General features: G+C 42.0%; 1 protein-coding gene across 48 annotated transcripts in view; it reads right to left on the bottom strand.

Moving 5' to 3' along the window:
- Window positions 1-27239, bottom strand: part of RIMS2 (regulating synaptic membrane exocytosis 2) — a 741645-nt gene that overhangs the window by 184672 nt on the left and 529734 nt on the right. For 25 of the 48 annotated variants that reach the window (XM_053313368.1, XM_053313376.1, XM_053313371.1 and 22 more), the window contains one exon: window positions 25970-26002. The exons of 17 other annotated variants lie outside the window; for them this stretch is intronic. In XM_053313368.1, coding sequence (XP_053169343.1) covers window positions 25970-26002 — 33 coding nt within the window. Of the gene's footprint in view, window positions 1-9735; window positions 9778-25969; window positions 26003-27239 lie in introns of all 48 variants that reach the window. 6 more of the 48 variants (XM_053313349.1, XM_053313359.1, XM_053313353.1 and 3 more) reach the window with 2 other exon arrangements.

Here is a 27239-nt window from a genome sequence, read left to right as displayed (position 1 = left end):
ATGCCTTCATTTCTTCTGCTCATCTTGACTGTCACTGGATAGTGCCAACTGCCAAATGCCATGTGTCAACAACACACACACACACACACACACACGCACGTGCGCACACACAGACACACACACACACACACACACACTGGAGTACTCGGTTTATTTTTTTAGGAATTTTTGAAGTGTTTAGATTCTTTGATGTCCTCATTACACACTTTCATTTCTTCTATTCATTTTGACCCCACTGCTTTGTGGGTGGGGAATTAGTAGCATCCCATGTGCCAACTAACCCCCAACCCTCAAACCACTGGGGTATTCAGTTTATATATTAGGGATTATTGAGGTGTTTAGACTCTTTGGTGTGTAATGAATCCTCACAGGGATTCATTATAAGGAATGGTTATTATACACCAAAGAGTCTAAACACATGGAAAAATTCCTAGAACATGTTTTTTAAAAAAAACATTTATATCTCGCTCTTCCTCCAAAAAGCCAAGAGTACATGGCTATGCTTATCCTCACAACAACCCTGTGAGGTAGGTTAGGCTGAGAGATACATGACTGGCCCAGAGTCAACCAGTGAGTTTCATGGCTGAAGGGGGATTTGAACTCAGGTCTCCCCAGTCCTAGTCCAACACTCTAACCACTACACCACACTGGCTCATAACAACAACATAAACTGAGTAGTACCCCACTGCCTTGCAGGTAGGGGGATGTAGCTGGCATATGGCAGTTGAGAGCTAGCACTGTTCAAAGACAGTCAAAATGAATAGAAGAAATGAAGGTGTGTAATGAATCCTCATAGGGATTCATTTTCACCTTGAAAAATAGTGACTGCACATTTTGCTCCATAACTCCACTTCTACAAGGGTGAGAGATTAGTGTTTGTTTGTTTTTAATGAAAGCTGGGAATCTGGGGGAATTAATAGGAGGAACCCAAATCTCGATTCGTTTCGAGCTCAAATTTGGCCAGGAGTATCTGGGTAGATTCATTTTGAGCTCAAATCACCCAACTCAACAAGATTCGGAATGAACAGATTCGAATCCAAATTGATTTGCACATCTCTAGAACATATACAATGTTGTTGCTGCTGTTTATCAGATTGATGGAACTTCCTAATATATATCAGAGCACTTCCCATCCAAACCCACCAGTGTGTTTTGAATATTCAACTTGAATACACAAGCTGCCCAACTGATTTTGGATAAGAGCAAATGGTTGCTCACCCTTCCCTAGACCTAGTGCTTCTCTAGCTGATTACTTTTTTCTGAATAAAGTTTTATAATTCTAAATAGAAAAGTTTTCAGCTGCCCTGGAAAATGTTCAGGCATGCATGTTGACAAACCTCTAACAAGTCGTTGATATATATACATGCAATGTAAAGCTGGAGAAGTTAAGAAGGAGTTCTTATTTAATGGGAAGTAGTTTATAAGATACCAGAAGTAAAAAATTAAAAAAACCCTTGAGAGAGGCTGTAAAATTGTAGGTCCAGCCATCATCGTAAATTATGCCCACAACATTACAGGAAGCTAGTGCACTTCCAATGTAAGGTGCTACCAGCAGACTACATGTTTCAGGAAGCACCTGGCTATGCTGTTCACCAACTGAAGTATCCAAACACTTTTCAAGGTCATCCAGACGTATAACACAATATAGCAATGAAGCAAAAAAGTTCTGAGATTACAATGCTGATTTATATTCTATGAATGCTGATTTAAATTCCAAGAAACTATGCAAGCATTTTATCAGAAGGCAGAGTGCCATTAAAACATAATGATGTATCTAGGAACCTATGAAGGCTACAAAACCAGCAGGTGTACAGGGAATGCCAGACTCCACTGAAAATGGATTTCTCATTCCTTTCAAGTAACAGTGCTCACCAACTATTTACCCAGTATTTGGAATCTGCTTCAGCAATTTATCCTTGTCTTCTTCCCAGGGCCAACTCTAGCATGTAGCAGGGTGAAGTGACTGAATTCAGACACTGAATCTGGGGGAGCAGAAGATTTGGAGCCATCTTCCTGCTTGCTCAGTTCTGCTGCAATTGGCAGAACCGTACAGCTCCCAACAGCACGCTAGCCAGCGCAAATGTACGGTGGCACTACATAGCTCAACTCTGTGGGCTTCCTCTTCCATTTTCTCTTCCACCTCTATGGCTGCCATCATTGCTGGGTGCAGCAGTGTTCTTTCTTGTTACCAATATACAGGAAAACCCCATTGTTCATGGGGGTTCCGTTCCATGGGAGGAGCGCAGATAGCAAATCCGTGAATAACAGGGCATTAGGGCAATGGGAATCAGAGGGTTAGGCTCCTGGATGCAGAAAACTGGCTGAAGATTGGCCCAAAATGGTGGGTTTTGTCCCATTCCTCCCAAACCCCTGGCCCCTCAAAATGCCCTACCATGTCCTACTGTGCCCTACCATCAGTTTTTTAGCCATAAAATCGCATCTGTTGCGATCTCTCCGGCAGTCAAAATGGTGGCTGGAAATACCCTCCGAGGTCATTTCCAGCCACCCCCGACCCACAGATACACTGTTTTAAGCCTTTCCCCTCTGCCCCCCCCCATGTATACCAAAGTCGGGTGCTAATTACCTGACTGCAGATACGCGAAACCGCGAGTGCTGGACTCGCGATTAACAAGGTCCTCCTGTAGTAATGAACAGCAGAGGTGATGAAACAGAGCCAGGTAAGGAAGTGGGACAAGTGTGCACGTGTAAGGAGAAGAGGATGGCATTTGGTGCCCTGCTTCAGGCCACAAAATTTCTTGGACTGAGTTTGCCTGTGGGGAGGATTTTGGGAGTCTTTTAGACTGAGTCTCTTAAACATGACTGATACATTTGTGAGAAAACAGAGTGCTGAACATGATCAGGTAAACTCTGTTCAAATATTATGTTTTACCTGCATTCAGCTGTTTCAACACTCATGAATGACTTTGTGTGAATGACTATACTTGCATTCATTTTAAAAGCAAACCTGGGTACAGGGTGCTCAAATGCATGGTATGTATTGTTGTACCTCCTGCAAACAACACAACATGTGAATAACTGTACCTACACACAGATTACACGAATGTTGAACAGGATGTGTGAATAAGACTATAGAATCTCATGAATATGCTGCTGAAATCTTTCTCTGAATTGCTGCATTCATTAACTAGTGGTATCAAATATATTAAGCAGAGAAAGGCATGTCAGACCCTGCAGTACTTTTTGTGCAAACTCATAAGCAGAAGGCAAACTATAACCTATCATCATCCTTTTGGAACACATTAAGAGAAACAAATAGAAGCCATATTTGTAGAACCATCAAATGGTTCTACAAAAACCTGCTAGGCCTTACAGCCACATCACTAATGCCTTGCAATCAGGAGTACCAAAATCTGTTAAATATTTGTTTTGGGCCAAACAAGCATGATGTGCATGCATTATGCTGTGCTATTACATAATACATTTTATAATCTAATATATAATAATAGATGTCTACCTTAAAGGCCAAGTTGAAGACAGATCATTCTGGAGAGAATCTATCTATATGGTCACTAAGAGTTGGTATCGACTTGACGGCACTTAATCAATCAATCAATCCCTATATAATCTATTATATAATAACAGATGTACATATGTATGTGTATGCTTGGACCTTAGTCACTGACTAGCTAATTAACTCATTCACACCTAGGAGTATCCAAGTGATTAGGATACTTTCAACGTGAGCCAGAAATCTGAAATTGGATACAAAATCATGAGTTGCTTCACACAAAAAGTGTGAAGTGACAAAAGGAGGTCTGCGGGGAGAGCAGGTTTGCCCCGCTCTCCCCGCAGATGAACCCCTAGCCCTGTCTGGGCAGCCAGATTGGCTGCCCAAACGATTACCAGCTCTGTCACGGAGCTGGTGTGGAGTGGCAGGTTTATTTTGTTGGCTTTATTGAGTCTTCATTGTTTATTTAGTCATATTCAGAAAATAAAAACATGGTCATGGGATACCACACTGTGTGGCTTGTCTATTTTCTGTGAAATGTTGATGTATACTGGTACTTGCAATGCTGCAGAACAATTATTTATTTCTGTGAAACATTAGTGTGCACTACAGTGTTGCATTTTTAATCATATCCTCATTTCAATGGCAACACAGAAAATTATATCTTCTTTTTGCAGATATGGGATGCAAAGCTTTCAGATAGTGCCTAAGTGAACTGTGATAATGGCAAAGATGAAAAAAGCTTCAGCTATATATTCACTGATATATAATATAGTCTCCGTATTAGCAGTTCTGTAAAACGAGTAACATGCATTAGGAAAGACACAAAAAGATGCTGAAATTTCAGGAGGAAAGACTCATGTTTGGAAGACGCAATTAAGATTCTAAGGAATGCACTAATACTACAAAACTTAGGATGGGCATCCATGTATTTAGTTTTTAGAGTTTTTTAGTGGGTTTTTAGTGGGTTGATGGGAGGGGGGGCGTATGGGTATACGTTTAGATTATTCTTGTTAGGTCCTGTAGTAGTGGTTGTAGATTCTTTTCAATCTCGTTGTTCTGCACAGGACAATGACAATAAAGATTTATCTATCTATCTATCATGAATATTACAGACAGCTTAATCAGCATTTACAGTATTTCATTCACTAAAGCTGGGTGTCTCAGACAATAGTGAAGCAGGAATAAGCAGCTGCAAAGACTTCAGATGATGCATATCTTGTTGGAGTTTCCCTATGAGTAAACTTTCTGTGAGTTTTCTGATTTCATGAATAGTGGTGTTGACAAGAAACAAATGATACTTAAACAATAGTAATAATTCAAAACTATTTTTACAGCTATATCAAAAAATATTTTTGTTCTCTCTCTCATCTTTTCTCTTGCCCCATATAAAGATGGCAGGTTTGTTCTCTTTCCTGGGTACATGCATCTAGAATATCAACAATATAGAGAAATAAAGGAGGGAAATACAGCTCTTCTGGCTACATGTATCTAGAATATCAAACATAAATATGTAGAAATGAAGAGAAAATTGTATGAACCTGAGGCCCATAATAAAATGTATGGTTATACAGAAATTATGTGATCCATTAAAATACCGGGCATTAAATTGTGGGATTTGGCAGCACTGAGGAACCAAAGCTACAAACCAGAAGGTGCTATAAGGTGCAAAGTTTGTAGTAGGAATGGCCTATGAAGAAACGGTATATGTGGACTAATTAATATTGGGAGCAATAGGAGAATGGGGAAATTAGCTCATAAGCATTAAAAAAATGTTTTAAATCGAATAGATTGAACAAAAACAAAATTATAGAATTTGTGCTACTATGTGGGGCTGGCAGCATGTCCTTCTCCCTATAAGAAGAACAGGTTAAAAACTTCCTTTTCTCCAATATTGGATGTAAAAGAGGAGTACAACCCAGAGAAAGGAGGAATTCCTGTGTGCCCTCCCCCAACAGCTACTGAGGCTATTCACACGATGGAAGAAAACCGGGCTAAGGGAGCCCAGCCTGGCTTTTCTCCATTGTGAGAACCATTGGGCTCGCAGGCGAGCCTGGTGGTTCAGTGGAGGCTAGCCTGCCAAAGGAGCCCTCCCTTTAAACAAGTTTAGTGGAGCGAGTACTCTGGTTTTTTTACTGTGAGTCGCTGCAGCACAACTCCGCGCTGTGGTGACTTGTGAGACCCTCGACTGGGGGGCTCCAACAAGCCTCCCAGCCTCTGGGGTCTCCCAAGAATGCCCCGCACACTCGCACGGGGCATGCTAGGACTTCCGGGGACCGGGCGGCCCTCAATCCCCACCGCCCCAACTGGCTCCATGATGGAGCCAGTTATTGTGTGGGCGGTGGCTAGCCATTCTTGTGCAGGGAGAGCAGGCTTGACCCCTCCTCCCACCAAACCCCTCCCGGCTCTACACACCGATCATGTGTAGAGCCTCACTGAATCCTAAGGAGTATTGAAGAACTCTAAAGCCAAATCAACTCTGGCTGATTCGTGAGTATATTCATGGCAGTCCTGCTTAAAGCATTAACTATGTTCCTGGTTATGTATTCTGGTTAAATGCGGTTCGACCAGGAATGCTTGAGGAATCTACATTTTCACAACCAACTCTGCAGGGGTCAGCAATCCTGGTTAACTCTTTAGAGCTCCTGTTCCACTGAAAGAACTCCTATCTCCAATACTCTAAGAGCCAGACAACAAAAAGGGGTTCAGTTGAGAAAAGATCTGGTCCTGGGAGGACAGTAAGAATGTGGAAGTGGCTGGTATAGAAAGCAGTCCCTCCCTCCCAAGGAGCAGGCCAAGTGGAGGCTTTTTGTTCCAGAAATAACTCAGTTATAGCTGGCCAAAAAAAAAAAAAAAAAAAAGGAGGCGGGGGTACATTCAGACTCTGGGAAAAGAAGACGGGGTGTGGAGGTGATGGTGGATGCTGTGCCTACACAGCACAGGAATGTGCCCGAGGGAGTCTGGACCTCTCCCCAGGATATAGCCTTCCCTTCCCCACCAACTTGGTACAGGAAGAATAAGGCATGGGGACAAATATTTTCTTGCTGTCTTTTGTTCTCATTTAAATACCCCCCCCCCTTTTTTTTTAAAGAAGGAGAGAAAGAGAGCCAGCCTGTGCAAAGCTTTAAAAAAATCTGCTTCCCTGTCTCAGGCAGGATGACAGATTGGGAAATGGTAGGATGCCTGCTTAACAAGAAGTGATTTTATCCGTAATTTATTAGTTCCAGCAGCAGGACACAACCAAATGCTGAAAATCCTCTGAACGATAGTATTAGGGAAGAATTTATCCACTTCCACCATGCCCCATTTATATTTTCTGGATATTCTGCAGGATTCTGCCCTCAAATTCTTCCTTTCATGCTTTAAACCATTTTCTAGTTTCTAGTGCCAAAGCCAAAATTTGTCAGTTCTCCTGTGATCCTGATACTTGAGGAGACTACCACACCACAAGAAGGGGATGGTTGGTAAATAAATAAATAAATAAATAAATAAATAAATAAATAAATAAATATTTATCCCTTAATGCATTTTTTCTTGATAGTTATTATTAGAATAATTGTATTTTATTCTGCTTGTGCATTTTAATAAGCTCACCAAGGCAAATTCAGCACTGAATTCTTCCATATAAACAGCATAATGAATTTGAACCTGGGATATTATTATTCTAACAATGCATTCATACAAAAATGCATTACTTTATCAGCAAAGTTTATCTGAAGCCTTTTTGATTTTTCAGTTTCACTGAGATAACTTTATCAGAAATCATGGAAACAGTCAAATTTGAAAAGCTTCGCCTCTTCAATTACAAAGTAGTTTGATTAAACATGTAAGGGACTGTCTTTTTTAGTGTGGGTTCAAAACCCATAGAGTTTTGATCTTCATAGGCTCAACAGAGGATTGTTTCTCTTTTCCTGCCCCCAGCAAGGCCAAGGTCCAACCTTGTAGAACATGCATAGTGTGGAAATGGAAAGCTGGATGTTGATTTTGCATGGAACCAAGAGGGGAAGGAGGAGAGACACTCTATGGGAATCACTGCAGCCATGTTAGGAAGGACCATCCCCAGTCTTGAATTCATTTCAGCTGACCTCTCCCGCACTAAATACAAAGGCTGCAATCCTGCACACTAGCTGCAGGGTCGCATATCATTTAAGCAGCCTAAAGCAGGTTTTCAGCCAAGCCTCCTAGCTATTGTTACATATTTTCCATTCAGTGTTATATAACACTGTAGTGATGGGAAGGTTTAGACCTTACTTTGAGCAACTGCAGGGAGGGTGGGACTTTCCTAATAATGAGGAAAGCCCTGGGAAATCAAAACAGGACCACCAATCCAGAGGATTGGGTGGGAACTACACTCACAGCCACCAGCAGAAGAGAAAGCTTTGTTCTGTTTGTTTGTTCTGTCCAAGAGTGCCCTGAGGAGGCAGCTGGCTCAGAAGCTGCTGGATAAATAGGAAGGCCAGAGGCTGAAGGCAGCAGAAAGATCCCTGCTTGCGAGTAATAAGATAGGGACCAATTCAGTTAGATGTGTGAGAAAAGTCATTTTCCTTTATTGTATTGCTTGAATCTGAATTGCCTGGTTAATGAAAGCTCTCTCTCTCTCTTACAATCTGCTCTATGGAAAGACAATTGTTCTCATTGCATACTCTTGGTTTTTTTAAAATCTAATAATAAACCCTTGTTGGTTAAGTAGGCTACTCTTCATTTTGGTTCTGCCTTAGTCACATGCCTTTGGAGGCCTAGGACTGCTCAGCACTTCTCTTCACTTTACCCTCCACCCCACCCCAGGAATCTTATATGGAGAGAGTGGTTCGTCCCACACCAAAATACAGTGATGGTGGCAGCCTACTATGAATCTCTTACAAACAAGCATTCACCCCAGTGAGCTCCCCCTTCCTCCTATAAGCTATGACAAACACACTCTGAGGCAATTCTCACGAGCAACAGAAACTGGGCTAAGAGAGCCCAGTCCAGTTTCTGCTGCTCATAGGAACATAGGAAGCTGCCATATACCGAGTCAGACCATTGGTCTATCTAGCTCAGGATTGCCTACACAGACTGGCTGTGGCTTCTCCAAGGTTGCAGGCAGGAATCTCTCTCAGCCCTATCTTGGAGATGCCAGAGAGGGAGAGGGTGGCCAGAACCTCAGGGGTATACTCGTGAGTCAAATGGGCCGTAACCCAAAATTTGGCTTTTAAAAAGCCAAATCTGGCAACAGAGCAAGTTGGAACCTTCTGCTCTTCCCAGAGTGGTCCCATCCCCTAAGGAGAATATCTTACAGTGCTCACATGTAGTCGCCCATTAAATGCAACCAGGGTGGACCCTGCTTAGCTAAGGGGACAAGTCATGTTTGCTATCACAAAACCAGCTCTCCTCTTGTGGGCAGCATGGCTTCTGGTGGTGGCTCAGCAGCAAGCCCGCCTAAATACTCTCCCCCATTTTCCTGGTTGTGTGTCTGCAGCCATGGAGGACACATTCAGGAATGGGGGGAGGGGGATCCCAGTAATGCAATGCACACTCACATGGTGCATTGCTGGGGCTCGGGGTGGGGTGCTTTGTCCAACCACCAGAGTGCTTGAGCGAGCCATGGCCGGGTGTGGGAGCGCCAGAGCGAAGCCACTGCTCGTCTGGGCAGGCGATCTGCCCACCCAGGGAGAAGGCGCTGATCATCTGCGGGGAGGTAAGCACTTTCGGGCTTCCTTCCTGCAGAGGGGTGTAGCCACCTTATGTGATCATGGGGATTGCTTCTCTCTCTCCTTTTTTAAAATAGAATTTTAATTTTCAAAATAAAAAGTAGATAAAGGAGAGATACAACAATAGTGTTCGAAAATATCAAGCAATACAAATTTTGAAAAAGGAAAAGAAACAGCAACCTCTTCCCCACACTTTTCACCGCCCATAGTTTGATAACTAAAGAAACAACCTAACATTTCATAATTACAAATATGATAAAAAGCCAATTCTATTGAGTAAAAAAGAATCATTTCTATAAAGATCATTTAAAAAAAATAAAGATATAAGATATTAAAAAGATATTAAAAGATATAAAAATCAACTTTTTATGATAAAAGAATGTAAGCAAATTGGAAGTATCAGTTCCAGAGTACAGTATAATCACAACAATGAGAATAATTCAGAGAAAAGGTCAGTGCATAGTGACTAAATCTGGAAATCAGTTTTGCTAAGATAACAGAAAGACACATACCATACAAAATACAGGTAATAAAGTTCTACACAGACATAATCTAGTAGTTATAGCATAAACTTGCCTTTTCTCCCATTAAGAGGTGTATGATGTTTTTCCTCATAATCTTTATGACATTAAAAACAGAGAGTGAAAATTAATATTAAGAGATAATACACAGTGTTCCCCTAAACATTGTGCTTTATGCTTGAGCAAGAGACAAAAGGTCCCCAAAGTCAATACACAAACATAAAAGCACCATTCATCTATCATATGAACAATAACAAATAACTGTGTAGGGAAAGGAATAATTTCATGCTTTTTGTATTAAAATCTAATATACATACACAAATAATGAATATGTTAACCAAGCTAAATAACAGCAAATTATAAGGGCCATAATTTAAAACCATTGTTTACCTATATCGGGCAGCAACAATACAGTAAAGATGCTGAAAGGCATCATCTCATACTGCATGGGAGATGACAACGGTAAACCCCTCCTGTATTCTACCAAAGACAACCACAGGGCTCTGCGGTCATCAGGAGTCAACACTGACTCGATGGCACAACTTTACCTTTAAGAGACATATAAGGGCTGGATCCAGGGTTTTGTGGCCCTCTTTCCTCATGTCATGGGTCCTTTCCCTGTGTTTCCCCATCATGACAACCTGCCAGCATCAATAACGGAAGGGGACAACAATAACAAAGGAAAACCTCTGCTGTCCCAGTCACCAGGAAAGAAGAAACAGCCCCAGAAATTTCCTGTTTTCTAGTAGATAAGATGTCAATAGAGCATTATTCTTGTTCCTTTTAGCCTTGGTAAGAGTCGCTCTCTACTTCTGCCAGTAGCCTTCCCATCAAGAAATTAGAGATTCAGTTTACCATTTTGTATTAGGAGTGGCAGCAGCTGATCACTCTGCAGAGTGTTGCATGCTGCTCCTATTAGACACTGCTCTCATCACAAAATATGAAATAACATTGTAGACCCAATGGCCATTCAAAGACCTTTGAGGTAATTTTCCATTTCTTGGTAGTTAGGGTGTCTTGAGAACTGCAGTAGAGGGAACAGAGATAGAGCCTTTCATGCTGAGCTTACTTCACTACTACCAGGAATCCTCCGATTAGGAAATGGGAGGTTGACCCAGCATCTGTGGTTGGTGGTGGGTCCTCTGCTGGCCTATGTGCTTACCAAGTGCCTAATGATGCCAGTGAGGCCTGGGAATTATGTATGCTTATGTACCTGCATGAGCTCCCTCTCCATAAGAGACAAATTACTTTTAAACTCAACAGTGCTTGCTTCTTTGCTGCATAGACCTAGAGCCGGGTCTCACGATCCGTGAGACCCAGTTCTGCAGGGTGAGCAGGGAGGGAGCCCTGGGCGGCCGCCCACACAATTGCCAGCTCCGTGATGGAGCCCGCGGGGGCTGGGGAGTTCGGGGGCCACGGGGCCCCCACAAGCCCCAGTATGCCCTGCGTGAGCATGCAGGGCATACTGGGGAGACCCCCAAGCCGGGAGGCTGCTTTTAAGTCTCCCAGCCAGGGGTCTACTCATGATTAGGTGCGGTGCAAAGCCGCACCACGGCTACTCACGATTCTAAAAACCAGGTTTATGGAGTGCTCACTCCACAAACCTGGTTTTTTAACAGGGGTTCCCAAGCGGGTTACCTGCTCTAGAACCACCGGGCTTGTAGCCGAGCCCGGTGGTACTCATATATAGCAAAAATCGAGCTAGGCTCTCCTAGCCCAATTTTTGCTAATCGTGTGAATGGCCCCCTATTTTTTTCTGTCTATAATTTACATCCCCCCCCCCACCGTAGAACATCTGCCCCCAAGAATACTTTGTGTGTGTTGGATAGTAATGGATAGTCAATTACTATTACAAAGGGGAAACCAACATGTTTCCCCTTTGAGCAGGCATTAGCCTGCTGCAGAATCAACAGGGAAATGCTCTCTGATTCCCTGCACTGTGCTGCATTTAGGAATTTATTAGAAATATTTATATACTGCTTTTCAACAATAACAATCTCAAAGCAGTTTACATACAAAAAAGGATTTAAAAAGATGATTTCCTGTTCCAAAGAGACTCACGATTCTAAAAAGAAACACAAGATAGATCCCAGCAACAGTTACAGGAAGAATGTTGTGCTGAGGATGACTAGGGGCAGGTAAGAACATAAGAAAAGCTCTGCTGGATCAGGCCCAAGGCCCATCTAGTCCAGCATCCTGTTACACACAGTGGCCCACCAGATGCCTCTGGAAGCCACAGGCAGGAGATGATGGCATGCCCTCTCTCCTGCTGTTACTCTCCTGCAACTGGTACTCAGAGGCATCCTGCCTTTGAGGCTGGAGGTGGCCTATAGCCCTCCGACTAGTAGCCACTGACAGACCTCTCCTCCATGAAGTTATCCAAATCCCCCTTAAAGCCATTCTGGTTGTTGGCTGTCACCACATCTTGTGGCAGAGAATTCCACAAGTTGATTATGCGTTGTGTGAAAAAGTACCTCAGTTTGTTGGTCCTAGATTTCCTGGCAATCAATTTCATGGGATGACCCCTGTTTCTAGTGTTATGTGTGAGAGAGAAGAATTTTTCTCTATCCACTTTCTCCACTCCATGCATTGTTGTATAGAAATCTATCATGTCTCCCCACAGTCGTCTTCTTTCTAAACTAAATAGCCCCAGGTGTTGTAGCCTTGCCTCATAAGATAGGTGCTCTAGGCCCCTGATAATCTTGGTTGCCCTCTTCTGCACCTTTTCCAGTTTTTCAATGTCTTTTTTTAAGATGTGGTGACCAGAAATTTAAGCAGTACTCCAGGTGTGGCCGCACCATAGTTTTGTATAAGGGCATGATAATATTAGCTGTTTTATTTTCAGTCCCCTTCCTAATGATCCCTAGCATGGAATTGGCCTTTTTCACCACTGCCGCACATTGTCGACACTTTCAACGAGCTGTCCACCACGACCCCAAGATCCCTCTCCTGGTCAGTCACCGACAGCTCAAATCCCATCAGCGTATACTTGAAGTTGGTTTTTTTTAATCCCAATGTGCATCATTTTACACTTGCCAACACTGAAGCACATTTGCCACTTTGTTGCCCATTCCCCCCAGTTTGGAGAGATGCTTTTGGAGCTCCTCACATTCCGTTTTGGATTTCACTACCCGAAAGAGTTTGGTATCATCTGCAAATTTGGCCACCTCGCTGCTTACCCCTACTTCTAGATTATTTATGAATAAATTTAAAAGCACCAGTCCCAGTACAGATCCCTGGGGAACCCAATTTCTTAATTCCCTCCATTGTGAAAACTCTCAATTTATACCTACCCTCTGTTTCTTTCTTCCAGTTGCTCTCCACTGCTAAATAGAAGAGAACCGCCGCATGCAAGATGCATTGGCCCAAAAGCATTAGCAATAGGCTCTTGTCTTCCCACTCCTCCCTTTTAGAGTGCAGGTATATTACAAACTCTGTTTGTCATCATTCATGATGTCTTGTAGTGAAACCGGATTGTCTATATGGCACTTTGTGCTCCCTGATTAACTAGCATCATATCATCAAGGAGAAAATTTGTACTTCGAACAGCAATGATAAAGCTCCCCCCCACCAACGAATGGTTCCATGCCCCCTGTAAAGCCACTCTCTAATCACAAAAAGGAGTGCTTTTCAGGGACACAAAACTACCCATAACACTCAGAACTAATAAGTGATCTCAACAAGGGGTGATTTCCAGTATTAAAATAGTACCATGAAAATGGTTTACTCCCCCTCCTGCCATTGTTGTGAAAGGTCATAACCCATCAGAACCAAAAGTACCAACTCAGAAATATGTGAAACATAGGCCTGTGTCTGATTTACTTTATATTAAGAGTTCAATTAGACCTGCCTGGGCAATGCTTGGTAATTGATTTGTAGAGGCAGGGGTGATCTAGCATTGGTTATCAGCATCTGTGGAAACTCACTGAGACAATGGGTCAGGCTTAATTACCAGTCTCACACTGCTGAAATTAACCTGTGTCCAGCAACAGGATGCTTCTGCCTTAAGTCAAATGTGTTGATTAATTTGCCTCACTCATGCTTACCCTTTTGATGATACTTTGAATATTCTTTTGTTGCAAATACACACTAGATAGAGGTATACAAGAAATAATGTCTCACACAAATAGAACTAACTCCCTCTCACTAATTGCTAACTTTTAACACCTTCTGGGACCAGGCTAGCACATCTGGGATGCAGATTTGCTTTTGGACTTTGTCCCCTCCTCAAGATAACAGCTAACAGGAGAAGAAGATTGAGATCTCTCTGAACTGACCAAATATCCTGAGCTAATTTTGGTAATTAAAAGACAACATTCAGAGGTTAGCAGAAATAAATGCCTTTTGTGATCCAGAAGACTCAAAATGGACATCAAGAGATGGAACCACTATAAGAAGGAGTCTCTGGACATGGCAGTTTAGCAGTTCTGTGCCTATGGGCATTCTGCTCACATGCTAGCTATCTTGTGCCTACAGCAAGATTTGCTCAGGAACTCTGCTCATGAACAGGAACTGTCTGTGACTTCTACTGCGCAGTGAAAAGTCAGGACTTTTCCCCAGCCATGGCACCTTCACTCTCTGCCTCGCTCTGAGCAAACTGTCTGCTTGACCACCAGAAGCCAGACCATCGCTCTGTTGCTGCTCCCAGCTACAGTCTCTCCTCTTCAGCTGAAAGATCCACCATTCTCAAGCCTGGGTAAATATGCGGCTCATGCAAACCTGGAATTCCCTCATCCCTTCCCCTTCTCCTACACCCTTCACCTCTCCCCCCTACTAATTTCTGACCCCCCAAAACCATACCAGCCCTGAGCCTTCCTTCCTCCCTCCCCCTTTTTCCGCCTGTATCTAAACTGTACTAGGCTCTAGGAAGATTTAATTGCATGCACATATGTCAGTTAGGCACACCGGGTGGAATATATTGGTACTGGTTAGGATGTTCTGTTTAAATACTGTTGCTAATATTAATAGAGTGTTCTGCTTTGCTAGATTATGTTGCTAGTCTTATATACTCAATAAAGCCCATTGAATCTTTGAGTGGTTGGATCTCTTTTTTTCCTTGTTTCCAGATCAAACGTGGTGACCAATATAAAAGAACTTGGTCCAGACCTATTTTATATACTAGCTAATGAGCATATTTAGTATATAGATCAGGCCTGGTCTGTAACACCATCCTGACTGAGAATACCCCCTCATGTGGCTATTTTTGATTTAAAAAGGTACTTGTGGTTGGAAGTATGTCTCTTCAGCATGCATTCTCACAAATGAGTCTTTTGACTCTTACCCTGCAGAATTTTGAATATATTAATTGCTTCCAAGCAATGGTTAGGATTCCCCAGAGGCAGTTCAAGATCTCTGTGTGCCCCGTGTGTAACAGTAGTAGTAGTACTACTACTAGTGATCGTGGTAATTTATTATATGTAGCCAAAAGCCATTACAATTAAAACATAATTCACAAATAAAAGACAATGAGGTCATTAACACAAAAACAAAATAAAAAACTGTGTTCTACCCGGGTTTGGGAGCTATGTGTGCTCCCAAGTTTTGGTTGTGTGGAAGCAAGGTAGGAGAAAAACCTAGGTAGAAGTGATTGCGTGGAAGCACGGTAGGAGGAAAACCTGAGTAGCTTTTTCTCTTACCTTGCTTCCACACAATCGCTTTTATTCAGGGTTTCCTCCTAACTTGTTTTCACACAACCAAAAACTGGGAATACACACAACTCACAAACCCGGGTAGAACACAGATTCTGATTGTGTGAATAACCTCAAAGAATCGGTTATAGCAGTTCTTCCGGATACCAATCATTTGACATTATGATGTAAGACTATATAACAAAGTATGACCATACAAAGATATTATACTGTTTATTATATAGCGATATGTGATAAAGGCAGTGGATACAGTGAGACAACAAATATACTTGTCACCTTAACAGTCCACTGCAATCTAGACAGGCAACCTCCATGTAATTTGCGGGCAGCCACAACAAACTTTGCTACTTGTTGAGTAACATAAGGATGTTCATCTGCCAAGTAGGGATGTGTGTGAATGGATTTGGCGCATCCAGTAGGGACATGTTCAGCATTGTTCATCACTGTGCATGTGTTCACCGCACATGTGATCACCACACATGTTTGTCGGCCATGTGTCCCCCCGCTGCTGTGTGCACGTGCAGACTTCTGAGCGGTGTAGCACCATGCCCTGAAATGCGGTGGAGGAACAGGTAAGGACCCGTTTTATTCATGCTTATAAGGTACTGTTCCCTGCCCCTCTGAAACATTCATGCACATTCCTACTGCCAAGCAGCTAATGACCAACTCTTCATCTATCTGACCATTTCATTGTTTGATCATATAGGACAGTAATTTCTTTCTGGGAGTATAATCTACTTAACTATAATCTACAACTACAGCAAATAGTGTGCAATGTCGTCAATGACCCCGTTCCACAAATGCATTTATGGGTTGGCAAAATAATTTTAAGGTACCTCCCATCAAGGTATGCTGATAGCATGATCTGTATCCTTAACTCTTTATTTATTGTTTATTGTTAAATTTGTATATTGTCTTTTATTAAAACAATCTGAAGGCAGATTGTACATTTGTACATGCTTTCCTCAATATGGGAATAGTTGGCTCCTGCAAATCGGATGCTCTGTCATGACTGTCCTTAAAAGAAGGTTACCATATGGAAAATGGAAAATGCTTGATTGTTTCCATGTCACTTCAGTTTGGCATTTGGTTCAACAACTGGGCAATCTCTGAAGTGGGGAAGTATTCTCCTGACCTTGTTTGGCAGATTTGTGCCCAACTCAACTGCTCTTGATCACAAAGAATGGGGAGATGGTTTTCTGGCATCTGAATCAGCCTTCCAGGCTCCCCCATTTTTTCTGTGTACTAAGATACAGTTCCGTAAAGGTAATCAGGATATGCACAAAATCAACTCCTACCACAGATCTCAGAATCATTAGTAGCCACAGTTTTTCCTGTTCTGAGAAACACATGAAGTCATATACACACTCTCTCACACCTGAAGTATATCATAGTACAAAAAAGAAAAGAAAAGAAACATGTCACTCTGCTCTTCATGCCTAGCAGTCTACTTCCCTGCAGCTAGAAATATGTTTATCACTCTTGTCTTGATAAAGGAATGCTTTAGTCACCACATTTTTAAGTGTAGAGAATGTTTAAAGAGCACAATTGAGGAAGAAGAAGCTGCATCCATTCTATTCTGGGCAGCAGGCTAAGTACAAAAACACATGTTCTACAATTTGCTTGGCCAAATAATCTATAACTTTATGAAATGCATGAAAAATACAACCCTAAACATGTTTAATACTGAGGAAAGTTTCTGTTTGGAAGGAAAAAAAATAGATATTTTTAAAAGCATCCTATGGTAAGTTTGCATTGCCACCAAAAAAAAAGTGGGGGAGCATACTGGGGCCTGAATTGATTTTCATGACAGTCCTACATGAAAAAGGTACTACAGTACTACGGTCACATCCTAAGAATTTTGCAGTATTTATTTATTTATTCATTCATTCATTCATATACTGCCCTTCCAAAATGGCTCATAATTTAAAATGGGTTTAAATTATTTTGAAAATGTCTATAGCAACAGACAGCATCTTCAACTCTTCCAGCACTTAATTCAGAGTAAATTTCATGTTTCTTCTAATAACCTTTTCTTCTTTTGCCCAGATAACTTATATCTCTACACTACTTGAAAGTGGTTCAGCATATAAAACTTCTTCCTAACACTAACACCACATGCAAAATGAACACTGGAATAAACAACAACAGTTGGTACCTTAGACTACTGAATGCCACAATGCCTACATCAATGTTCCTAGAAATACCAAGAGTCAAACAACGAAAAACACTCTCCTCCTTCATATTAAATTAGGTAGGTTTCCTTTATGTAATGATTCATATAAAATAACCCATATACGGTACTGTTGCATCCCTTTGTTATTTGAGCTCCATCGATCTTTTCTTACTCTGTGTAAGTGGGCAAAAATACTGGTAATGGTGAAAATATTACCAAAAAATATAAAAGAACATGAGTTTTGAGGATAACATGACTCCTCAGTAACTGAGAAATAAATATCGAACCATACCAGGATTAGCGATGTGCAAATCAATTCCAATTTGGCCAATTCGAGTGATTCAAATTAGAATAGAATCAGCCTGATTTGAATTGATCTGAATCAAATTGACCTGTATGGGGGAGGGGGAGAATAGCCTCCTATTATAGCCTCAGCCATATTTAAAAGAAAGAGGAGTCGGAGTGTCAGGAAATTACCTTTGCTGTGCAGAGCCCGCAGCATTGGGCGGAGGGAGGCAGTGACCCGACCTGCTATCCTCCTGAGGCCAGGCAGCCGCTGCTTTTAAAATCAAGAGGCATGGAGTTGCCTTGCACTGCTCCTGAGAGCAGTAACTGCAGTTTGCTGCGGGGGGAGGCGGTGACCTAATCCCCATCCCTCCATGTGGCCCGCCAGCCGACCCACTCACAGCAGGCTAACCCTTTAAATGGCTTCTGTGCATGCATGGGGGAAGCTATTTAAAGGGTTAGCCTGGTATTCTTTTCGCTAGAACACCAGTATTTTTGCACAAAAAATGCTTCTTCTGTTCTAGTGAAAAAACACCGGGCTATCCCCACGCAGGGAGGCCATTTGAGAGGATAGCCTGGTGTTTTGATTCGAATCAAATCACGATTTTCTATTTGTGTACATCCCTAACTGGGACTGATCCAGAAGCAGCTGCACCTAAATATCTAAGGAGTTAAATCTATATGGCAGTGCATCATCTTTCTACATGCAAAAGGTGCAGAGGAGGACAACCAAGATGATCAGAGACCTAAAGAACCTTCCTTAAGCTACAACACCTGGGGCTTTTTAGTTTAGAAAAAAAGAACAGCCCTGAACCAGACTGAAGGGAGACATGATAGAGGTCTACAAAATCATGCATGGTGTGGAGAGAGTTGATAGAGACATTTTTCTCCTTTTGCATAACACTAGAACCGGGGTCATCCTATGAAACTGACTGCCAAGAAATTTAGGACCGACAAGAGGAAGTACTTTTTCACACAACGCATAATTAATCTATGGAATTCTCTGCTACAAGATGTGATGACAGGTCTATCAATGGCTACTAGTCTGAGGGCTATAGGCCACCTCCAGTCTCAGAAGCAAGATGCCTCTCAATACCAGTTGGAGGGGAGTAACGGCAGGAGTGAGGGCATGGCCTCAGATCTTGCCTGTGGCTTTCCCAGAGGTATCTGGTTGGGCCACTGTGAGAAACAGGATGCTGGACTAGATGGGCCTTGGACCTGATTCAGCAAGGCTGTCCTTATGTTCATTTGGCCTTAGATATTTTGAGGAAAATATAGCTGAGAACAGTAAGAGTGGTAGGGATTTTAGGGCTGTGCACAAAACTGGAAAACTCAATTTGGTTCGAGTAGAACTGGACTCGAAGTGGACTAGGTCCAGTCCAGTTCTATGCACACTAGAGCCGGGCCCAGTCTGGCTTGAGTCCAAACCAATTTGGGCCCGGCTCAGAGGGGAGGGGGAAATTTAAAAAATTAAAAAACCTGGTGGACTTACGGCCATTGTGAAGTTTCAGGGGTGCTGCTGCAGGAGGGATCTCCTGAAGTTACCCCATACCGGCTTCCTACTAGTCTCAAACAGCCTGTTTCAGGCCATTTTCAGCCTGTTCCAGGCCTCTCTGCACTGGTGGTGGCCATTTTGGAGGCCACCATGCATGCGCACTGGCCATGTGCATGGCCAGGTTGTGACCCAGGGGGAGGCCAACGGAGAGGCTGGGGTCCCCCTCAGTGGTTGCACCTCTCAAAGTCTCACAACGGTTGTAAGTCTGCTATATTTTTTTTAACCCAAACTGGCCCAGTGGGTTTGGCTCGACCTCGAGCTGAACCAGGCCCAGTCCAGCTTGAGGGTGAGCCCTTGAGCCGGGCTAGTTCAAATGCGAGCTGGCTCGACTAATCCCTAGATACTGTGGTGGGTGTACCTCTGGGTAGGAAGACACAAGCAAATCTAAGTAAATTGTTGTACAAGTTGTGCAAAAGTAAAAAACAATATCTACAAGAAAAAGCAATTATTAATAAACAATTTTCATCATAGAGAGGTAAAAGATTTTTTTGCTCGATTGCTTACAAAGAACACTAAGAGGAAACTAGGCATTTGTGTATATTGCTAACAAAACTGCCCTAAATTTATCTAGTAATTGACAGTACTATATAGACAGTAATATATACAGGCACTCCCCAAGTTACAAACACCCATACTTGCAAAACATATTAACATATTACATTAAGGAACTCCATAACAAATTACATTAAGGAATTCCCCAATTTACAAACGGCAGCTTGCACATACAAACAAGACATCCTCTTGGAAACTATATACATCCCAAGATATGAACATCCAACTTACATATGAACGTTTGGAACATAACCAATTTCTAAGTTGGGAACTTACTGTAGTTACACTGAAGAACACAAAAAATTGTCTTTAATGAAGTTGTACTTTTCACAATGTCCTACTGCGCTGACCTTTTCAACTGACACTAATATCCATGCCATGATCATACTACAAGTATCATCAATAGACCAAATATTACAACAGATGAAATACGTCCTGCTAGCTTTGCAAAGAGGCACATTTTTAAATTGGTGAATCTCTAATATTTTATCAGGGGGAGAGTAACTGGCCCTATCCACCCCCAGCACAGTACATCCAGTGACGGTTGCTGGTGTCTGACTTATGTTTTTTTAAAGATTGCGATCTCTTTGGGGACAGGGATCCATCTTATTTATATATTATTTCTCTGTGTAAACCGCTTTGGAAACTTTTGTTGAAAAGCGGTATATAAGTATTATTAGTAGTAGTTATTTATTTTATTTTGAGATAGTTTCCAACATCCAGACTAAATCCACACTGGCGCAGTTTCCATTGTGTGCTGGTAGGGAATGATTTTTAGCATTTCCCCCTTCCCTCAGTAGCCCTCTGTGCCACCTGAAAATAGTAAGGATGTGCAAATCAATTCAAATCAATCCAAGCTTTTATCAGGCTGTTTTGAGTGATTCAAACTCAAATCAAATCGTCCTTGAAATAAAGGGCCTGATTCGAGTTTGAATCAAAACTACTGCAATTCGAGCTCTAATCAATTCAAATCAATTCATGCGCATTCTGACTAGTCCCGTTTATCCAAATTGCTGACTCGTTTTCTGGCACTGGGTTCTGATTGGTTTGAGATCTCATTGCTTTTTGGTTGGCTTGTTATCATTCATATCAAGTGTTGGCATGAGCAACTGCGCCCCCATTGGCTGTGTGGAGAGAGCAAGGAGTGGGTGGAGACCAAACAAGGGAGTTTCAAGAAGTATTTAAGGGCCTGGGTGGCAGAGAGAACTTACAGTGTTCCAGTGGCTCTTGAAGAGGAAGGATTAAGAATTAAGAGACTGCAGCAGTGCAGCAGCAGCAGAAGAGAGCAGAGTGGTGGCCAGGGGGCTGCCTGGCCCCATGGGGAATGAGTGAGGGAGTGAGTGCCTGCTTATCTCTCTCTCTCTCCCCCCACCCCCGTTCCTGCAGTGCCAACTGCTTTCCTTTTTTAAAAAAAGTATTTTTAATTGTACCAGCAGCCCCAGTGGCTTTAACTGGGTGCTGCTTTTTGAATTTCTTCTTCTTCTGTGGATTCCCCCCCACCCCTTCTTGCTTGTAGCAAGTCCCCAGTGGGGATTTAAAAATGAGGGTGCTGTGTTGATTTTGTTTAATTTTTCATTTGCAGCCTCAACCTGTACCCTTGTTGCTGCTGTGAGCCTGAGTTCATTTTTTGTTTTTGTAGGCTGATGTGTTCTGTTTGGTGCCCAGCCTTCCAGGCTCTCACTGTTTCGTTTCCCTTTTTGGGGTCTTTTTCTCCTTTTGTTTTTTTAGGTGGGTGGGTGCCTGACTGGTGCCCACCTGCTCTTCCCCCAGCTGTTGAGTCTTGGTGTCTCCTCAGCCCGAGAGTGCCTCCAAGAGCAAGAACTGGCCAGACTCCAGATGAAGATGTCAGAAGGTCAAAGCTGCTGGAGAGTAAGAGTCCCCCATCCCCCACCTTGGTCAGGCTATAGAGTTCTTTAAATAGGGCCTTGTTTGAGGAAGGAAGAGATGAGGTACTAGTAGGACTGTAGGACAGAAGCTTTGGGTAAGAGTTTGGGTTAGAGAGGCCACAGTAATCCCCTGTCCTTTCCCTTCCCTTCGACTTACCCCATTCTTGCTCACTACCATCCCCGCTCAAAAAGAGCCCCTACCCAAATAAAGCCTGCTTCTTTATTTGGGTTGTGTGTTTTAATTTTTCTAGGTTAAAAATAAAAAATCACCTGCTCACCCACTTCTTTAGTGGGTTGGGTGGGGTTGAGGTTGGGTGTTTTGTTCCCCATTGTTCCCTATGGCTGGATCACTCAGATTGATTTGAGTGATTCTAGGTTGATTTGTCAAAACAGATGCTGTTTCGGCAAATTGATTCAAGGATTTCGCGATTCATTTTCAACTCGAAATGAATTGCAAAATCTGATTCATGCACACTCCTAGAAAATAGGTTTTGGGACTCTCGGGCATCTATTTTCAGGAGGCTCAAGTGGCTGCAGAAGGAAGGGAAAATATCTGAAAATTACCTCCCCATCACATGATGGAAAATACTGTTACACCAGTACAGCTTTAGTTTGGATATTGACCATTCTTTACAGCTTTAGTTTGGATGTTGACCATTCTATACATTTTGGGATATAAACCCACATATTAGAAATTATATTCTTTCTGCAGTTACACTACAGAAGGAGCAATGCAGTAATTTATGAGCAGGTAGGTACTTAAATTGTGTTGTCTCTGTCCAATCAGCAGTTAAATCAAAGTAGAATTATAGAATAGGGCAATTGTATACACAAATCTCTTGTCCAAATATATGCTAACCACTCATTTAGCTGATTCACTGGCCACAGATTAATCCACACAATCCAGATCAATGTGCTACAAGCAGAGAGTATATGCACCATAAAAGATGCTTATAGAGCAACAGATCAGGTCTTCCAAAAAGCCAAAGGCAGGCTACCAGTCACACAGTGGTCCAACAGGGGCACCATCAACCACAGGTTTTTTTGTTGGCATCTTGGAGATGTAAAAAAAGAGGGGTCACACACCTGCCAGACCATAATATATATTTGGTAGCCTGCATTCAGCTTGGTGAGTCAGTAATTGTGTAGATATGCTTCCAATGATTAATGTAGCCAAACTAGACAGTGCAGAAGGTAAAACACCAGAAAAAATCTACAACATAAATTTGACTTGGTTCTTGAGTGAAAAATAAATTGTTGTTATAATGCTGTTAGAATTTAAGTCTATTCAATTCAATAAAATGGCACTGAATAGTATTTATTTTCAAGGCTATGAATGATCCGTTAATGAGCTATGTAGTTAATTAGTGCATCTTCTCTTTTCTTGTGTATGTACTAATATAGATGTATATTTGTTAATATTTTTCTATGCCTTCAGTTGTATTCCACAGTTTTCACTATAGTATTTCCCCCTTAAGCATATAGGCATATAATAAAATAACATTCTGAGTCTCAGTCTCCATACTGAGAGTATGGAGACTGAGATAGCACAGTCAGGCAATGTTCACATGAAAATGGAACATGGCTGAGAATATCCAAGATAGGTCAGGAATTTGATGCACATGTATCAGGATAATATTCCCAGTAAAATTCAGTGAACTCAAAAAAGTTCAAGCCAGTAGAAATTACTAATACTACCTGACATACTTAGCCCTAATGCAGGGGTGGGGAACCTTGGCCCCAGCTGTTTTTGAACTACAACTCCCACCATCCCCAGCCGCTGGGGATGATGGAGTTGTAGTTCAAAAACAGCTGTGGCCAAGGTTCCCCACCCCTGCCCTAATGATATGTTAGCACTGAAACAGAACATACAGTACATACAGCATGGACCAAAGTGTGTTCATTCTGTATACTGTACCATGAAACTAATCCTGTGAGGTTTATGTGCATTTTAGTATTCTCTGGCTAAAAAACAAAAACCTGCCCTTTAGACTTTTTTCAGAAACTTAAATATTCTTTCAGTCTAAACAGGTCATCAGAGGTTCACCTAGGTAATTTTGGAACCTGGATCGAAGGGCCTTTGGAGGCCCACACACACACACACACACACACACACACACACACACACACACACACTATTTTAACACATTTTAATGCAACTACACCACCCAGGACAGACTAAAAAGGACTTGGGGCCGCCAGGGTGTGTGAAGACCCTGGACTTCAGCCTGGAAGAACTGAAGTCCAGAGCGCCTCTGCAGACCATATAATAGTTAACAGCAAATCTCACTTTCAAAATTAATTTGTTTGATTGATTGATATTCCACTTATCCCATAGGCTTAGAGTGGCTTACAGCATTTTATTTAAAAAAAGTTGTTCATGTACCAGAAATACTTTCTATGAATTATCTTCCATCTGCTTTCCATCTGACATAACATTTAACTGTGTTAGAAGCACTTCCAAAACACAAAAGGCTACACAAAAGGAAAGCACAACTGGGATGATGATCTCTGAACAAAGAGTATTCTATTTCATGAAATTCAACCTCACAAGTGCAATAGACACAGCAAATGAAAAATCTCATGACCAAGCTTGGAAAATAACATATACAGACTTTCTGTGACATAAACACTGACTGCAATTGATATATTCTTAATGCTTCTCAGCAAACAAAGCCTATGCAGATGTAAAGAGCCTCAATCCCTTAACCATGGTTAAGGGATAAGGAGCAGGGTATGGAATCCAATGCTCCTTCTCTTCTCTTGGGCAAATTCTCCCTCCCAGATTTAACCCCATTTAAAATGTACATGAGTATCAGCCTTAATAATGGTTACAACTAATCATAGTTTGATGTTGACCAGGATTTGAAACCAGGGTTTGAGCATTACATCTGCACTAGCCTATATTAATTTATGTCTAACTCATTTTCTTTTCTTTGGAGCTCATTCACTTCCAGTGTAAATTGTGCAACTCAAAAATCTACCTCTAAAAAAAGAAATAAGTCTTTCCTGCTCTGGTTGTTATTTTAAAAAAGAACCCAAAACAAAACCCTAATCACTTGTTTATTTTTGTTTCCGTGTAGCCTACTCTTGCTGGAATTTCTCCAGTGTTGCTTCACAGCACATGCGTTTCCACTGATACATCTTTAGGTGCTGACGCTACATTAAAAGATAATCTTTACACAACCATGAGTGCCAAAGAAGGTTGTGCAAGTAATGTTGTGGTTAAATCATGTTAATGTGGTTTTTGCACACACACACACAGACTCCAATCTTGTAAATGTGTCCAGCGAGGCCGGCTGTCCATACCTCTGAGGAAGGAGTGGTGAGGGGGTCTGAGGAGACAGGGAAGGGTGGCAGCCGGGAAGAAGCAGAGGAAAGGCTGTCAACGGGCAGAGACTTGGCTGTAGAGAAGGAGGGGCAGAGCCCTGAAAGTGCCGAAGGGGAGAGGCACAATGATAACACCAGCAACACGCCTCCCGAAGGGAGGGGGTCTGAGCAGGAGGAGGGAGAAGGGAGGGAGGCTTTGGCAGCAGCTGTCAAGGGTAGAAAATTACAGGGAATAGAGGGGAGTTGGCCTCGTAATCGGAAGCAGGCGATGCATAGAGTGTAAGGAGGCATATAAGGAGCTGGCCGGTGATGAGAGGCTGGCTTGTGGCGAGTGTCAGGGGGCCCCAGAGAGGGGCAGAAACAAGGAGCAAGCCTGGGACAGAGGGGGCATAAGGTGATGCTCAACCCCCTCTCTGTCCCTGCTCTGAGGCCAGACCCAGTAAGCCTCGCCAGGCTTGGTAAAGGGTACAGGGACGTGTAGCCAGACAATATGCTTTTGTATATGAGCACGCATATTTGCAAATTTCAAGTTTAAGTGTTCACTATTTTACAAAACTATGAATCTGATAAATGGTCTTCAATTTCAGAGGGTACAATTATCTGTCGAATAAATGTACTGTAATTTAGGTAAATAAGTGAATTTATTGAACTAAGGCATCTCAGTAACATTAGCTAAAGTGAATTAGTTGTGTTAAAAAAATGAAAATATGCCTAACTTTAAAAAAACCTTTCATTGGTTCATGATAAAATCTATACAATTAAGTGACATCAATTGCAGCTGAGTTTATTTTTTGCTCACAAAGCCACCCCTGGAAAAAGGCTTACAGCAGAAAACAAACCCTTCTTTATGTACAGACCTTCATAAGATTCTATCTCCTTGTCTCCATTGTCTACAGGAAATAAAAGTAAAACAGAAAAGGGAACCAAAGCATAGGGGTTAAAAAAGGTTTATGAAAGGCACAAAATACATCTTCATGTGGAAGAGAAAAAGGGAAAGTGTTCTTCTGGGCAATTAAACTGAATTTTGTGGGAACATTTCAGTCCTTTCAAGATAAATACTGAAAAATCGGCTTTAAATTCTGGCCTAAAGATTATAAAGGTTTTCTTTTTTAAAACAAAAAACTGGAAACGGAGCTAAGCATTGGAAAGCATGATTCAACCCAACATAACATAACCGACCCAGCATACTTTAAATTAGTTGATGCCAGCATCTGATTGTCTGCCCAGGCAGACAGATCCTTAGAAGAGATTGTTAGTAGTTAAGCCTGTCCAAAGGCCAGGCCTCTTACTTTGATTTGATGTTGTGATGTGCTAAGGAAATATAATCTAAATTGCAGAGGTAGCATCATGCTACCCCATAGCAGACAAACGATTTAGAATGTGAGCATTCTTTGTTACACTGGAAGGCAAATGAAGCCTAACCCATTTGACTGGCCGTATTAGTATCCAGCACATCTTTCTTCAGTAGTCACCAATAAACACATCCCCACTAGCCTCTGTAGGGAACTGGCAAACAACACATGAGTGAAAATGAAAACATTGTTAGAATATACACAGCACAAACTATATGGCCACTCTCGTGATTCACCTCTTGTTTTAAGAGTAAGGCCATACATGTGCCCACAAATTTTAAGCTTCAGATTGGTGCACATTGCTCTAATTGCTAAAGAACATTCATACAGCAACTGTGCCACACATTATAGTCTTGGATAATTCTAAATTCCAATGAAATCAATGTGTTTGGAATTAATAATAAGCACTTGCAAGTTGCAACATTTCAGGACTAGACAATTTATGACATGTTCATCATTATAGGACTCTAATTCTAACTTACATCAGATCTTACTGAACAAGATAAAGGACCAGTTCAGATGTAAATCTAAACTATGGTTTAGCATTAGGAAGTTTCTGATCATACTTATTCAGGAAAATGTGTTTGACCTGCAGTTTGATCCTGGTTTGATATCCTGGTTTGTTAACTGTGTGAGGAACGGGTGGAAAGAGCACATCAGTGTGGGGCTCACCTTTGCTTGCATATGTATCACTAAACAATGGTTTAGCACTATGCCTGAAAAGAGCCAAAGTTGCCCCGATTGCTGCGGCAATAGGACTGAATCATGATGATCG

The sequence above is a fragment of the Hemicordylus capensis genome, chromosome 4, assembly GCF_027244095.1.
Source record: "Hemicordylus capensis ecotype Gifberg chromosome 4, rHemCap1.1.pri, whole genome shotgun sequence".
Taxonomy (NCBI): Eukaryota; Metazoa; Chordata; class Lepidosauria; order Squamata; family Cordylidae; genus Hemicordylus; species Hemicordylus capensis.
Note: the sequence above shows the minus strand (reverse complement) of the source record. Positions and strands in the feature narration are given on the sequence as shown.